This window comes from Loxodonta africana, chromosome 21, assembly GCF_030014295.1.
Source record: "Loxodonta africana isolate mLoxAfr1 chromosome 21, mLoxAfr1.hap2, whole genome shotgun sequence".
NCBI classification, from domain to species: Eukaryota; Metazoa; Chordata; class Mammalia; order Proboscidea; family Elephantidae; genus Loxodonta; species Loxodonta africana.
In genome coordinates this window covers 32,605,358-32,620,316 of record NC_087362.1, presented here as the reverse complement: position 1 = coordinate 32,620,316, position 14,959 = coordinate 32,605,358, and the positions used below count along the sequence as shown (strand labels likewise).

The 14,959-nt window shown below is 47.1% G+C and overlaps 2 protein-coding genes across 22 annotated transcripts in view; one reads left to right on the top strand and one right to left on the bottom strand.

Moving 5' to 3' along the window:
• Positions 1–5,383, top strand: part of GSE1 (Gse1 coiled-coil protein) — a 151,986-nt gene extending 146,603 nt beyond the window's left edge. For all 12 annotated transcript variants that reach the window (XM_064273697.1, XM_064273695.1, XM_064273692.1 and 9 more), the window contains 3 exons: positions 135–416; positions 2,452–2,555; positions 3,283–5,383. In XM_064273697.1, the coding sequence (XP_064129767.1) occupies positions 135–416; positions 2,452–2,555; positions 3,283–3,417 (521 nt within the window). In that variant the 3' untranslated portion in view covers positions 3,418–5,383. The remainder of the gene's footprint in view (positions 1–134; positions 417–2,451; positions 2,556–3,282) is intronic.
• Positions 1–14,959, bottom strand: part of GINS2 (GINS complex subunit 2) — a 39,644-nt gene that overhangs the window by 8,481 nt on the left and 16,204 nt on the right. For 8 of the 10 annotated variants that reach the window (XM_003418078.3, XM_064273700.1, XM_064273701.1 and 5 more), the window contains 3 exons: positions 11,585–11,684; positions 8,751–8,877; positions 7,883–8,545 (listed from right to left, as the gene is read on the bottom strand). In XM_003418078.3, coding sequence (XP_003418126.1) covers positions 8,420–8,545; positions 8,751–8,877; positions 11,585–11,684 — 353 coding nt within the window. In that variant the 3' untranslated portion in view covers positions 7,883–8,419. Of the gene's footprint in view, positions 1–7,882; positions 8,546–8,750; positions 8,878–11,584; positions 11,685–14,959 lie in introns of those variants that run through there. The other 2 variants (XR_002787721.2, XR_010318830.1) reach the window with 2 other exon arrangements.

Genomic DNA, 14,959 nt, shown 5'->3' with positions numbered 1-14,959 from the left:
ATGTCTGTGAGGATACTGCACAGGGCTGGCCTGCCGGAGACCTGCAGCCACAGGAACTTGTCACCAAGGGACAGGGCAAGCCCATTCTCTCCTGCAGGCACCAAGGACTGAGCCTGGTTCCCCCCTTCCCATAGGGCACACGGCTGTGCTGTCGGCAGAGCAGAACCACAAGGTGGACACGTCTGTCCACTACAACATTCCTGAGCTGCAGTCCTCCAGCCGGCTCCCCCGGCCCCAGCACAACGGCCAGCAGGAGCCCCCGCCAGGGAGGAAGGGCCCCATCGCCCAGGAGATGGACCAGGACTCAGAGGACGATGACGACGAGGAAGATGGAGAAGAGGAGGACGAGGAAGGCCCCAAGCGGAAGTGGCAAGGGATTGAGGCCATTTTTGAAGCCTACCAGGAACACATAGAAGGTAAAAATGGGGGCAGGGAGGTGGAAAATGAAAGAAAGCTTAATAGACCAATTAATGTAGGATTTTGTTGCCAACCTTGGGAACTGTTTCAAACTGACAGTACCAGAGCCTAGATGTCCCGAACAGCCAGATAACAAACACCAGAAGGTTTTGTCCAAATGAGACGCAGCTTTGTTCAGAGATGTTCAGCCTAGTTCAAGAGCTGTCCCCAGGCTTGCAACTGGCCAGGCTTCCTTGTCACAGAGGAAACCAGAGGCTATTCTCACGGGGATGTAAGTGCCATGACCCCTGCTCCCCATCCTAATTCAGCCAGCCCTGAGCCCTACCTGGTGTAAGCACAGGGTCTTGGAGAATGAGCTAAGCCCCCACCAGAGTCGGCCTGGCTGCTGCCTGAGCCTATGTGCCATGACTCCGAGAATCCCAGCAAGGCCAGTGACTCCCTGCTCAGCACTGAGCCAGCACTTTGCCAGGGGAGGCAGGCCCTTGTCAAAACCTGAATACTTTATTCTTGGCAGAGGTTCAGTCTTCCCCAGGTGAAAGGCAAACCATGCGTTGGTCTTTAATGGACACACATCCATCTTCTACGGGTTTGTAGTTTTTGGTGCCCTGTTTGGAAAATTCTTCCCTAGCCCAAGGTCATCCAGTATTTCCTTCAAGTTCTGCTTTTCTTGTTACGCATAGCATTCAGTGTGTAGAGTAAGGTAGAGAGCTAATTTTCATTTTCCCTGCACAGATAACCCTTCATCCTGGTGGTTTCTGGAGGGGTCGCCTTCCCCTGGGGTTCACTCTGATGCAGCACCTTCACATGTGCTGAGGATGGTCTTGGGGCAGCTTCTGTGCCCTGCTACCCTGTCCTCGTCAGCCTTGGCCCTGGCTTTCCCACAGGAATTCTGAGACCACCTTTTAAGTTTCACCGAGACTTTTCAGATGCAACAAACTTACAGATTTGATGTTCTTATTGCTGATGTCATAAAACTATTAAATCATTTTTGCTGGTTTTTTCCATAAGTTTTATCAGATTTAGGTTTCGCTTAGTTTTTTTGTGACTGTGATCTTTTTCTCCATTACATTTTTTAATTGGTTGTATTTTTTTATTACAGAAATGCTTTTTCCTATATGTTGATCTTATATCCACCAACCTTGCTGAACTCTCTGTGTTCCAGTGGTTTATGTATGGATTCTCTTACTCCCTGTAGTAATCATATAATCAGACTGTGGCTGTTGGTGTGCTCCAGTGCGTAGTTGAGGTCACTGTTCATTTTGAGTGCTTTCCAACCTAGGGGGCTCATCTTCCAGCACTATTGGCTGATTTTTGAAAGTAGACCACCAGGCCTCTCTTCCTGGTCTGTCTTAGTCTGGAAGCTCCACTGAAACCTGTCTACCTGGGAGACCTTGCTGGTACTTGAAATACCAGTGACATAGCTTCCAGCAACATACAAATTACCCCAGTACGACAAACCGACAGCTGGTAGTTATAGGTGGTACTAGACTCCAATTTATTGTACTTTTACTTCATGATCAAGGTGGTTCTGGCCTCTCTACGTTTGGTCAAGTAGCCTGTTTTTTTCCTAGGATTTTGCCATTCTCGACTGCCGGCGGCTATGGCCTCTTTTATCCCTAATACTTACTGCTCCTGTGCCTTTGCCCTTTTTTCTTGGTGGGGTTATGGTTTTACTGAACTCCTACCTCCCTCATGTTTTCACTTTTTTTCCCTTCTCTAAGTTTACTCTGGCCTTTATCCAGCAGCTTAAACTGAAACCCTATCCCTTATTTTTAATCTTTCTTTTTGAAAGAATGCATTTTAAGGCCATACGTTCACCCTGAATGACTTCATTTGAATCCCTTAAGTTGCCATTTGATTCCAGACCCTTTGTCCTTACTCCGAGGGGCTGAACGTAATCAGTTGGTGCCTTGTACAGTGCCCGGTGTGAAGGTGGAGCACTGTGGTGTACTGCTGCCTGCACTAGGGACAGGCCGCTGGGTGAGAGTGGGACTCTGCTGTGCGCTGAGGCAATCACACCTCTTGTCTTTTCAGAGCAAAATCTGGAGCGGCATGTGCTGCAGACACAGTGCCGGCGGCTGGAGGCCCAGCACTACAGCCTCAGCCTGACGGCGGAGCAGCTCTCCCACAGCATGGTGGTGAGTCAAGTCGGCTGCGACACCGGATCCCGGGGCTGCTTCCTTCCGGCACACAGCTCAGTACAAGTTTTGAAGGGGAAACCCTGCTCTTCAGAAATCAAAACTTGTAGTCAAAAATAAGAGTCAGTTGATGACTCAAGGGTTTAGTTAGCTAAGGAGGGAGATGTCTTAAATTTGTAGAATATTGACCCTGGAAGGGTAAAGCTGCTATTTATATGTCCCTTTTTTGGGGGGGGAATTACTTACTGCCTATGTCCACCCACTCCTAGGAGGAAGGAGATTTTGAGAAAGAAAGCTCTTCAGGCAAAGTACCTCATGCCAGCTTTCAGCTGGGCTCAGCAAGTTTTCCAGCTAACAGCAAATAAACCCCTTAGGCTTCCTCCAGCGTGCAGGGGGCAGGCCTCAAACCAGGTCTCCACCATTCTGGAAGCAGCACGTTTTATAGCATCATTGGGACTAACTTTTTAAGAACCCTGGGCTCAAGCTGAGGCTGTGAATGGACAGTGGTTCTAAGAGAGGGCAGGTATTTTGAGAATCCAAGACTCTGAGAAAACCAAACTGCTCCAAAGGCTCCTGCCAGTACACTCCACTGGGAGATGGCATTTTCACTCAGTGTGTTGAGGGTGTATCTGTCAGCACAGCACCTGGTCCATCCATGCCGCTCATATTTCCTTAGAGTGTGAAATGAGTTTATTTTGACTTCGTTTCTCTCTTTCTTTCCCTGCAGGAGTTAAGGAGCCAGAAACAGAAGATTGTTTCAGAAAGGGAGCGACTCCAGGCAGAACTGGACCACTTACGGAAGTGCCTTGCGTTGCCTGCGATGCATTGGCCTAGGGGTTACTTTAAGGGATATCCTAGGTGACGGTTTCCCTTGCACTAGGCCGAACCTATAGTATAGAAATATCTATTTTATTACCTTGAATATTTAATATTTTTCACTGGGAGGTTTGAAGCTTAATGAGAATGTGCCATGCATGAAGCAAAGGATTCCAGACTCCAGAGAAAAAAAGAGCTCACCTGACTTCCATGCAACTGAATCACCTTTGTAATTCAGCACGCAGCCAATGTAGGAAGCCCATAGGTTTTTTCCTTAAAGGCGTTTTTATTCTTTTTTCCCCCACATCATTTTTAATCTGAAAATGAAGGCTCCATTACCAACACTAAAAGCTTACCACTTACAGCCCCCTGGGTGTATGTAATCGGGCCACAGCAATGGTGTTCCTTGTGTCACTAGGTTACTCTGCCTAAAGAACTAGGTTTGCTCATGCTGTGATGAGGGCCTAGATGGCATCGCTCCCAGGAGTGAGGCTTCCTCCAGCTGAAAAGAAGGTTGGGTGCGTCGTAAGTAAAGGGCTTATTTGTTTGAGTTACTTTTCTGCAAAGTTTTCTTGCAAGCATGAGATCCTAGGAGCATACAAATCAACAGTACTTACAGACTCACCCAGAGGCTGTGCACGGGAAAAGCTCTGCCCTAAAAGGAAAGGGAAGCAACAGACTGAAGGTACCTTTTTGTTACTCCACGGGGGGAAATGTACAGAGCTTTATGTCTACATATAGCCACACCCACCGAATTGTTGCTGCCGTGGGTGATGTTTTCATACAAACATAAATTTTGAAAGAAAAGTCAAAGGTGCTTCGGCCTTGTACTGTGTATATATATATTAAAAAAAAGTTTTGTATGTTTTTATTACTTTAATTATTGTTATAAAAGGCCTGCCATTTTTAATATGTGGTTTGGGAAATTTTTGTTTGTTTGTTTTCCTGTTTGGGGGTTTTGTTTTTTGTTTTTCTGGGCAAAAGGGAAAAAAAAAACCTTGCTTTTAGTGTTTGTACTGCTGCTGGTCAGGACATTGAAGTGTTTTTAAAATTAAAGAAGAAAAGTAAAAGAGCTTACCACTGGCGCCTATGCGATCACTTCATTTTTAATTTGATTTGCACCAGGAAACCATGTAGAAAGCCATGCGTACTTCATACCTCCTTCCCTCACTCCCTCTCTGCCTCCCCTGGCATTTGGACAGCGAGTTGCTATGAAGTGAGAAGGGGATAGCCTGTGGTGGGAACATGTCAGTCCTCGAGTGCGTGCATGCGCTAGCGGCACACACAATGTGAGGCTTTTGTTAACCTTCCGCAGGTGAGCGCTTCCTGAGATCTGATTCTAGATGTCTCACAGCAGTCTGAGAGCAGGTGCAAAGTAGGAACTTTAGAGGCTTCATTTTAGATGCAAAGCTTCATAAGAGCTTAAAGTGGAGTGAACGATTTCTGAGCTGACCCTCTCCTCCTTTTGAACTTACTGTGACAGGCACAACATAGAACAGGGGTCACTGTGCCCGGGAGAAGCAGCGGGAAGAATTCTGTCCTGGCTGTTGCTCATCCAGGCAGTGTGTCATCTAACCGAGGGCAAGGCCAGTGGCTGGCTGGGAGGAAGAGGAGGCGGCATGAGCCTCCCAGAGGCAGGGCCCCCTTGGTCATGGGTCAGGTGAAGGGCTGTCTGACCTTTGCGGGGGTTACTCCCTGTGCTCCATGGTGGAGCCCTCAGCCCAGACCTCTGCTGTGCAGAACAGCTTGCTGGCAGATGGAATTGTGTTGCTTTATCTGTTCCCACACAGTTTGCTTTGTATGTCTGCCAAGAATCTTCCAGTTATTAGCAAACTCAGACAAAAAGTGCCGCCAGTATTATCAGCAGTCAGCGAGCACCCTCCTTTCTACAGCTCTGACTTGAAGAGCGTTACGGCTGTGCTGGGGCTGCCTCCCCTGCAGAGACATTGAGAGATGAAAGTGTCCCACAGGTGGGGACAGGTGTTTAGAGTGAGCGGTACTGCCAACAACCAGGGCAAAATATCCCTGAATTTCCCTGTTTAAAATCTGCTTGCTGTTGCTAGTCTGAAGGCGTAAGAGTCACATCTTGGCAGTTCACTCTCAGCTCTCCTCCTGTATCACAGGATATGTCTGGATGCTTTTGGTACTCAGCTTTGGTAATGGCCTTGGCCGGAGTAAAGGGGAAAGCAGATAAAATGACTTCAGAGAAAAGCACAGCCCCATCCCTTTGACCATCCAAGGGGAGCTCACGGCATGTGGGATAAAGGGATTGGCCATATCCAGAAAAGTCTCTTGCCCCGAGGGCAGCTATGTCAATGAACTAGTGATAACTGCATTTTCCTCCTTCTGAAATCACATCTTTATCCTGCCTTTGAGCTTCTCTATCAGCCTGCCTCGCCATCCTCCCCCTTACCTGGGGAATGCTCTCGGTATTCTTGTGCTCTAGAAATACTGACAATCAGAATAGAAACATAACCCAGGAAAGCCGCATGCACAAACTAAGAAAAACACAAGAAAGTGGCTCTTGGAAATAAAAGGGCACCACCGCTAACACACAGTACCCTTCCAGTGATTAGCTTCACAATCTGAAAACACTCGATTACTATTCGATGATTCTAGAGAATGAGAACACAGTTACGTCTATTTTCAATTTGTGTTTAACAAAAATAGACAAATATGCAATCTCTGAAGCTTTTCATTGTTCAGCTATTTTGCATGGACAGGTCAGAAATATACCACATTTGCTCTAAGACTGATTACGCAACGTTTGTGTCAGTATTTGCGTGAGGACCTCAGTCTGGAAGTGTCTTCCTAGATTACCTGGAAGAGACCATTTGTCCTCTAAACTCGTGACATCTTCTAATGCTACGTCACCTGGTTCCACATTTAATCATATTACTAAAAACAAAGCTTTCCCCCAAACTTGGTGCTACACAACCTGACAATTTGAAAACAAGCTGTTTTTCTTTGTTTTATATATCTGGAGACAAACTAAAATATCACGATCCTAACCTATTGTCTCACATAAGTGACCAGTGTGGGAGTTTCAACACTTTTATTCTACATTCTAACCTTAAAGGAAATAACACTTAATTGGCATTTAGCACTCTCAAATATTATAATACCTTTAAGGAAATCCAGAGAGTATTAAAAGGAGGCCACTCCTACGGTAGAAAATAATTACAATACCGGAAATCACAAATGTGTAGGTGGAATGGTGTTTCCCTCCAGTAGCTCGAGATGCTGCCAACCCCAGACGTTGGGCTGAACTTCACAACAGGCAGCCCCTTCCCTGACCCGTGTGATTTAAGGGCAAAAAAAGTTACAAGGACCCACCGTAAGATGGGGACAGTCAGCACAGCCGGGTCTGGTACTCTGAAGTGTGTATTAGCCACTTAGCAGCAACCAAGCTATGACTCTTCCTCCTTGCAGTAGCCTGTCCCCAAACTCCGATCCAGTGCTGAAGACACTCCCTCCCTCTGCATCGGCCTGCTGAGGACCGAGCTGAGCGGTGTGTTTCCCTGTATGTACCCCGTGCTTACCTGCTAGACCAGTAAAACCAGTACCTGGGAGGGAGGAGGAATGTGCCTCGACCACACTGGGGGCAGTTTAGATGCTGTGAAATTAAACCTGTTCTAAGTGTACTTGTTTGAATTCATTGTATTGTAATATTATTTGTTGAATGTAGTAATTAGGTATTTATGAATATATTGCTGTAATTTCTGACAACATCCAAAAAAAAATAAAATCTTCCTAAATCATTGTTAAGAGGAAAATCTTTTTTATATTATAATAAAATGAGAGCCAGGGGAGCTCAGAACAACTGACAGAGCCTGTAGCTTAGCCAGAGTTATGAGAAAAGGGTGAAGGACATGCGCTAAGAGACACAGGACAGCTGACTCCCACGACCACAAGGAAGAGTCCCAGATTAAATCTAAAAGATTCTTAGTCCCAGGAAGACAAATGAACCATCCACCTTCAGTCATAGGGTCCTGTCTACCATGTCCTAATCCTTCAGTGTCTAACTTTTGGGGGCTCAGACAATAACTAAGAGCTGCTTGTTGCAAGGACGTCCAGGTAGCAATTTAAAACAGAAAATAGCGCTCAAGTAATTTCCAGTAGGTTTAGACTTAAACACAACAGGACAGAGGCCAGGTTGCTCACACACACATTCTGCACAAAGCCCTTGAGGCCATGCACCACTGCCTTTGACAGCCAGGTTCTACAGTGTCAAGGTAGTGTCATTTCTGAAGATCCTAGCGGTTTCAAAGTGCTAAGGCTTTAAATTCATCAAGAGCAAAGTAAAAGGTCCACCTTGCCTTCTCAGCACTGTCTTAAGTGCCACTCTCCTGCTCGGTAACATCTCCTCTCAAGAAACAACACACTACACCACAAACAGAAGTAGCCAAGAGAACAGAGGCCCACCTATGTCTGGGTTATCATGTCATCTTAACCACGAGGTCCCCGTCTCTCACTTGGTAGTTACACAGGATGGAAATCCCCCAGTCAGGTTTGGGTTGATCCATTTTTATTATGTGTCGGGGCACAGCTTATCAAATACAGCTCCACGTCAGTAGCCATGCCATCTGCCAGCTTTCTCTGTAAGCAACCTCAGTAGATTCTAAATTCAGCCTGAGGTCAGGATCCAGGAGAAAAGAAAGTCCTAAACCGTAACATCTGTGTATCTTTTAAAAGCACCACTCACAGACATGGCACGCTCAGCCACATGTGGCCATTGTGTGCAAAAATAAAAAAGCTCCCTACCGCCCCCGCCCCCCACTGCCACCAGAAAGAAAAGATGGCTTCTAGAGAGAGATGTGGGACTGAAGAATGTTCCAGGCAGCCAAGTTTGGTAGACAAACCACAACCCTGCAGCTTCTAACAGCGTTGCAAACCCACTGCATCTCTGCATATTTTTATACATTTAGAACTATTTCTAGACATCCAGAACTATGAGTACCTCTCCATCATTTCCGGAAGCACTCACATGGCACCCAGCAGCCCACCGGCCACCGGCTACACAGCCTTTACTGATCGGAGGCCTTGCTCTAGAAGTCCTGGGACTGGGTGCTGTCCAGGGGCTGGAGGCTGGTGCGGAGCTTGTACATGTAGTTGAGCGCCTGAGTGAGGAATGCCCCACTGGTGCTGATCTCCATGGAGGTCAGGTTGTCCAGCTAGAACACGAGAAAGAGGTACTACTCATTAAAAATAAAGAACCAATGACTTTTTTAAAAAAGATGTAAAACATACAGCCATTTGTTTCTTATAAACATCTTAAAAAAAGCAAAAGGCTGCTTGCTGCATAGCCAGGCGGGCAGGCCAGCATGTGACAGTCGCCTCACGGCAGGCCCACACAGAGGGGACAGCACTGCTTCCTACCTTGGCGTGTGCCTCCTGCTGCCTCACAAAGCTGTCAGCAGAGACCCGGAGTTTCGCCATCCGAGTGTCCCACGTGTCCTTGATCAGGGTGCGGATCTCGTCTGCTTTAGGGATGTTGTCTGAAGCGCTAAAGGCAGCAAAAGGTGAAACTGATAAAACAGTAAACCAGAGCAACAGAAGTGGCTTAAGAAATGCTATGTGGATTCAGGTGAAAGATGCAAGCTGTTCTAGACTCAGAAAATCTGTCTTCCTTTGTTCTCAATTTTAAAATGTAAGGATTTCTGGTAGTTAGTTGAGCTTGGCACCAAGGAAACTCCACCGTGCTCCCTCCACACAGAGCTCTTTTGCCTCATGCAAGCTGGCCCACTGCAGGCTGCTGTACAAGGACTCCTGTCTGTCTACCTGAGACCGTATGCTGGAAAACAAGCTCCATGCTGGATACCCGCTGGCTCAGGATAACCAAGTGCACTGCACCGTGTAACCGCCATCAAGAAGGAACATGTCGGGCTGGCTCAGAGGTAATGGCTTCGATGGCTCATTGTCTATGGAACGTTGAACAGATCACTATGCCCTGACGGTAATCCAAGGGCTCACAATTCGGGGGAGGGGGTTAACGACAGCTCCGAGCTGACCAAGTCTCTCCTGCAGGCACCCTGAAGGGCAGATGTCACCCACTCCACAGATCAAACTGCCAGTGAGCACCAACTGAGCACACCTGCCCAGAGCGGAGCTCTGAGTACAAATCTGAGCCAAAGTTGGCAAGGGGCAAGCACTCAGCCTCCTCGTGAGGATTGCTTTAAACTGACCTCTGGAGGAAAAGATAGACCAGAATCCCTCTAATACGAAGCAGAAACACTGTCCACCACTGGGCATTCTGGGATAAGCTAGACATTATCTAGTATGATGTTTATCCAGTGAGTTTTATTTATGAATCTAATCTGAGTCCTGCATGGCAGGTTAAAGAACAAAGGGACACCAGGTCCTTGTCAGTTGGACTGCAGAACAAAGGCAGAATTAGGTCCCTTAGCCAGCTGAATTATAAAAAAGGTTTGTGCTAGAAGCTGTGTACATTATATACGCACTGTCAGTGCGGTTCCAAAAACCAGGTTTTTATGCAAAAGTCAGCATTATGTAAAAATGGAGGATGACGACATAGATCACAAAATGGAGGATGACTACATTACATAACTGCCAAGTCATATCATTACATAACTGCCAAACCACTGAGAATCATGGCCCAGCCAAGTTGACACATAACCTTAACCATCGCAGCAAGTATTACTCTCACCTCACACCGCAGTGTTCATTACTGCCAGATGTATGTAATTAATGTGCAAAATAGTCAAATAGATTTTTTACTATTGTCATAAATGTGAAATACCAGATAACAAGACAGTCAGTTAAGTGAGAGTAGATATATATTAAACACTGACAACTAAAACTGACCAGGCCGGCACCCTCTCGCCTGGAAAACAGCAACCACTTCTGATCTAGTCTGCTGCTCCAGAGCCACTCCTTCCCAGCCCATCCTCACTGCCCCCGCAGGCCCTCTGGCGATACACCCTGCTTCAAACGTCACCTGCAGATGGAGAGGCCTCGGCACCCAGCACTCCCTCACACATTCTTCACGTACCAAAGCCCCCATGCCCTTCCACACTGCAGCACCTGTGGGCACCAGTCCCATGCCCCCCTTTTACCCACCTAGAGAAGCTTTCCTCCTCCAAGCCAGGGCTCCAAAGGAGCCACCTCTGAGCCCTTCACTGATACTACCAGGCCTGACACACTCTGAAGAGCACTGTCACTCTGGTAAACATGCTCACATGGAACTTGAGCCCATGAGAACATCTAGGTCATGGAGTGCTTAGTACACTGTTGGTACCCTGGCTTTATGGAGTGAATGGATAAGCTAAAGCCTCTCACCAACTTAAGGGCAAGTGCGTGCTCTGTACCCAAATTTCCCCGTGAAATTCACCAGTGCCATTCAGTGGTCCCCAGCCTGCGTGCTGCTCGACAGCAGGCAGTAGGGAGCTCCCAAACTTGTCCTAGTTCTGCTCTTAAGCACATGAACAGCTGCTCAGGGAGCTTCACCAGCTTGACATTTCTCACAGTACATTCTAAGTGCCAATCAAAATTGTCCACCCCTGCCTGCCCCTCCAGAGTCCGTTCATTCATTCAACAAGCACAGGAGCCGCAGGCACATGCTAGGTGTAGGGACAGAGCCACATACAAGACAAGGTCGCTGCCCATTTAGGGGTTGTGAGAGGGGGGTGAAGGAGGCAGACGTCGGGCTATGCCAGACTTACAGCACCAGGTCAAGGGAAAGCCTCTGAGCACTGTCAGCAGGGCTACTCTAGCTGTAACTAGGATGAAATAGGAGCTGAACCAGAGATGGCATTAGATGCAAACAAGTAAAGAGACTGTACGATAGTGTGTTGTTGCCACCAGTGGGCTCTCCTTTTTGCTAAAGGTCAGAGGCCAACCTGGCCCTCTGGCCTTTCCTATGAGAGGCACAGAACACAAACCTACAAAAGCAAAAGGGACAGCAGTGTAGGAAATAAAACAGAGAATTAAAAAAAAAGGCTACTACCGGAGGTGGCAACAGTGGCTCACTCTGGGGCCCGGTGTCAGGTGACAGCAGTTAGAATGTGAAGAGCCAAGGGATTTACTGGGTCGGGGAAAGGACAAGGAAAATGAGAGGGAGCAAAGACAACGACTTGGGACTGCTGGAGCCTGAAGTCAGTGGATGCCCCTTGCGTCAACAAGGAGCAAGGGGCAAGGCGGAAAGTCCCGAGTTCATTCTCACCTGTGAGTCCTAAGAGCCAAGAGGCACTTACTGATTTAACAGGAGTTTGGTGAGTTCCATGTAGTAAGGGCTAGGCATCGGGGTAAAAGTTTCCTCCTTCCGCTCATGATCCCTCATCTTCTCCAACTTCTCTGAAATTTAGAAGTGAACACATTTTACCATCACTACAGCCAAAATATTGTTTAAACCCTCCCAAGTTAACAAGTACGTGTATTACCCATTTGATCAACTAATAAATTCACGGGAAATAAAACCTTTTTGGAATAACACTAGCATGATTAACTAGATGGTCGAGGTCTATTTCCTTGAAAATTTCTCTCAGAGAAGGTAAATTGTTGTTGTTGCTTTGGCCTGCAGAATAAATTGCTGAAAAGAGTATGTCAGAGCCAGAAGTTCTTTTCCTAGGGAAGGAGTGAAGTGTTTTACCTGTCATACAAGAAGTGATGAAAGTAACCAGTGACTAGAAAATTCATTTATTTATACTAAGCCTTGTTCAGAAGACAGCAAGACACCTTCCCTACAGTTTACAGACAGTCCTGTCTGGGGCAGTATAACACAACATGCTGGCTTAAAGCCCAGCATCTGGCATGGAACAGCAGAGTCCAACTCTATCCATCATTGTCACCATCTTGCATATACCCTCAGCTCCCTGGCTCCCCTCTCTGTCCTACTGGCCAGAGAAAATCCTAACCCCAACTCTGGGCTACTGTCTCGCTGTGCATCACTGACCGCCAGCCTCCAGGGCCCTTGGTGCTATCCTGCAATCCCTATTAGGCTCCATGCTCTACTCACTATCTCACTTCCCTCTCCTACCCGATCATTTCACGCCTCCTCTCCCCACCCCACTGCCCCACTTCTTACTGATGTCTTGCTCCCTATTTCATGAGAAAAGAACAGTCAATGAGCATGTCCAGCTCCCACAGCTCTACAACCAGCCTTCTGGGGTGCACTGGCCCCTCCTCTCTCACCTACACAGGAGCAGGACCCCAGCAACATGTCCTCCTCCTGAACAGCCATTTCCCCCATATTCCATCATTCTATCCACCATGCAGCCGTAGCTCCCATCTTAGAAAACCCTCTCTCAGCACCAATCCTTTCCAGCTACAATCCATTCTCATGCCCTGTACATCAACACCAAGCATTGTCTCCTCCATTAGCTCTCGAACCACTCAGATCATATTTATCCTGACCCTCTTAAACAGCTCTCTGGGCCAATGACCTCCACGCCACCCCACCCAGTGGCCAGCTCTCAGTCTCTGCACTGGACAACTCATCGTCCTCCTACTTGGAGTGTATGCATCACTCTCGTCTGGAACACATGCTCTCTCTGGTTCTCTCTGACCTCACCAGCTGCTCCCTCTCCGTCCCTTGCCAATTCCTCCTGCCTTCCTGACCTCTCACTGCAGTGCAGAGCTCAGTTCCCAGACGCCTTCTCCCTATCTCCCTACTAAACTCACATCTCAGGTGACCTCATCCTTCCTCAGGTCTTTCAATACCATCTATGTGCTCACAATAATGACTTCCAAATTTACATCCCCAGCTCAGCTCTCTGCCCTGAACAACTCCTGACTCAAATGTCCCCCTGCCTACATTACTCCCACTTGGATAGTTGTTCAAACCCCAACTCTGATTTCCACTCCAGCCCACCATCTGCTCCTGCTGTCTTCCCCGTCACAGCAAACAGAGATTCCATTTCTTTCTGTAGCTCAGGCCAACAACCTTGGTGATTATCCTTAATGCTCCTCTCATCCCCATGGCCAATCCTTCAGCAATGCCAGCTGAGTCTTCTTTCAAAATACACCTAGACTCTAACCATTTCTGCCCACCTCCACCAACTGGTCCAAGATGCTCTTGGCTCCTTCCTGGATAACTCCCTAACCAAACCCCAACCTCTTCCCCCCATCTCCCACAACACACACATACAGAGGCCTTCTTACACAGCAGTGATTCTTTCAGTATTTTTTAAATCTAAATCAGATTATAAAACACTCCTGTTCAAATCCTCCAATGAATCAGAAAGACTGACAACACCAAACATTCGCCTAGACTCGGGGCAATGGGAACTCTAGTACATTTCTGGTGGAGTATAATAATTGCACAACCACTATGGAAGATTGTGTGGCAGTGTCTTACAAAGTTAAGCTTAGTCTACCACTTGACCAGGCAATTCTACCTCAATAGAGAAGTGACATATATCCACAAAAAGACCTGACAGGAATATTCACAGCAGTCTACAATAACCCCAAACTGGAAACAATTCAAAAGCCCACCAAGAGGAGAATGGGCAAACGAACTGGTATACGCACAGTGGAAATTACTCAGCAACAAACATGAACGGCCTAACGAGGTGTGCAACAACAGGAACGACTCTCAAAAACATTACATTGAAACACAGAAGTCAGGACACAAGAAATCACATACTAGATGATACCATTCATTTAAACTCCAAGGCCAGGTTACACTAATCTATGGGGTCAGAAGTTAGAAAGCTGGTGGCCCTTAGGCAGGGTATACTGACTCGAGAGAGGCACGAGAGAAGTCAGGGGTGACAGATATGTTCTATAGTGAAACCTGTGAGAGACAGAACTCGACATGACTGCCTTGTTTTTCCAGGTCTAGGAAGTTTTCCACCTTTGACAGGGTGCAGTCTTAATCACTTTTCTATCACTTTCCATTACTGGGAAGTATTTGTGTTTTCCTTCTCTGACAGGTCTCTACCTTACATATGTTCCTGCTTTCACAGGTTTTATTTTATATTTTTTCAGATGATGTGTGTACACAATTGTGATGGGTATACCTGTCAAAACTCAAACTGAACACTTTGATATGTGCATTTTATTGTATGTAAATTATGCCCCAATTTTTAAAAACTAATGGCTTCCCATTTCATAGTAAGGGCCACTATCCTTACAATGCATTAAAAACAATCTCCCACCAAAACCCCCACCCCAGATTGCTCTTCCCCCTCAGTTCCTTCTTGTCGTGCCTCAAACATCACCTTCCCAGACCACAAAAGAGCAACACTGTACCTCTTCAGAAAACCCTGGTGCCATAGTAGTTAAGAGCTACGGCTGCTAACCAAAGGGTCAGCAGTTCAAATCCACCAGGCGCTCCTTGGAAACTCTACGGGCCAGTTCTACTCTGTCCTAAAGGGTCGCTATGAGTCGGAATCAACTCAACGGCAGTGTGTTTGGTGGTTGGTTTTCCATGCCCTCTACCAAAACCCAAACCAGACCCATTGCCGTCGAGTCGATTCCGACTCATAGCAACCCTATAGGACAGAGCACAACTGCCCCGTAGAGTTTCCAAGAAGCGCCTGGTGGATTCGAACTGCTGACCTTTTGGTTAGCAGCCGTAGCTCTTAACCACTATGCTACCAGGGTTTCCATGCCCTCTACACACACCC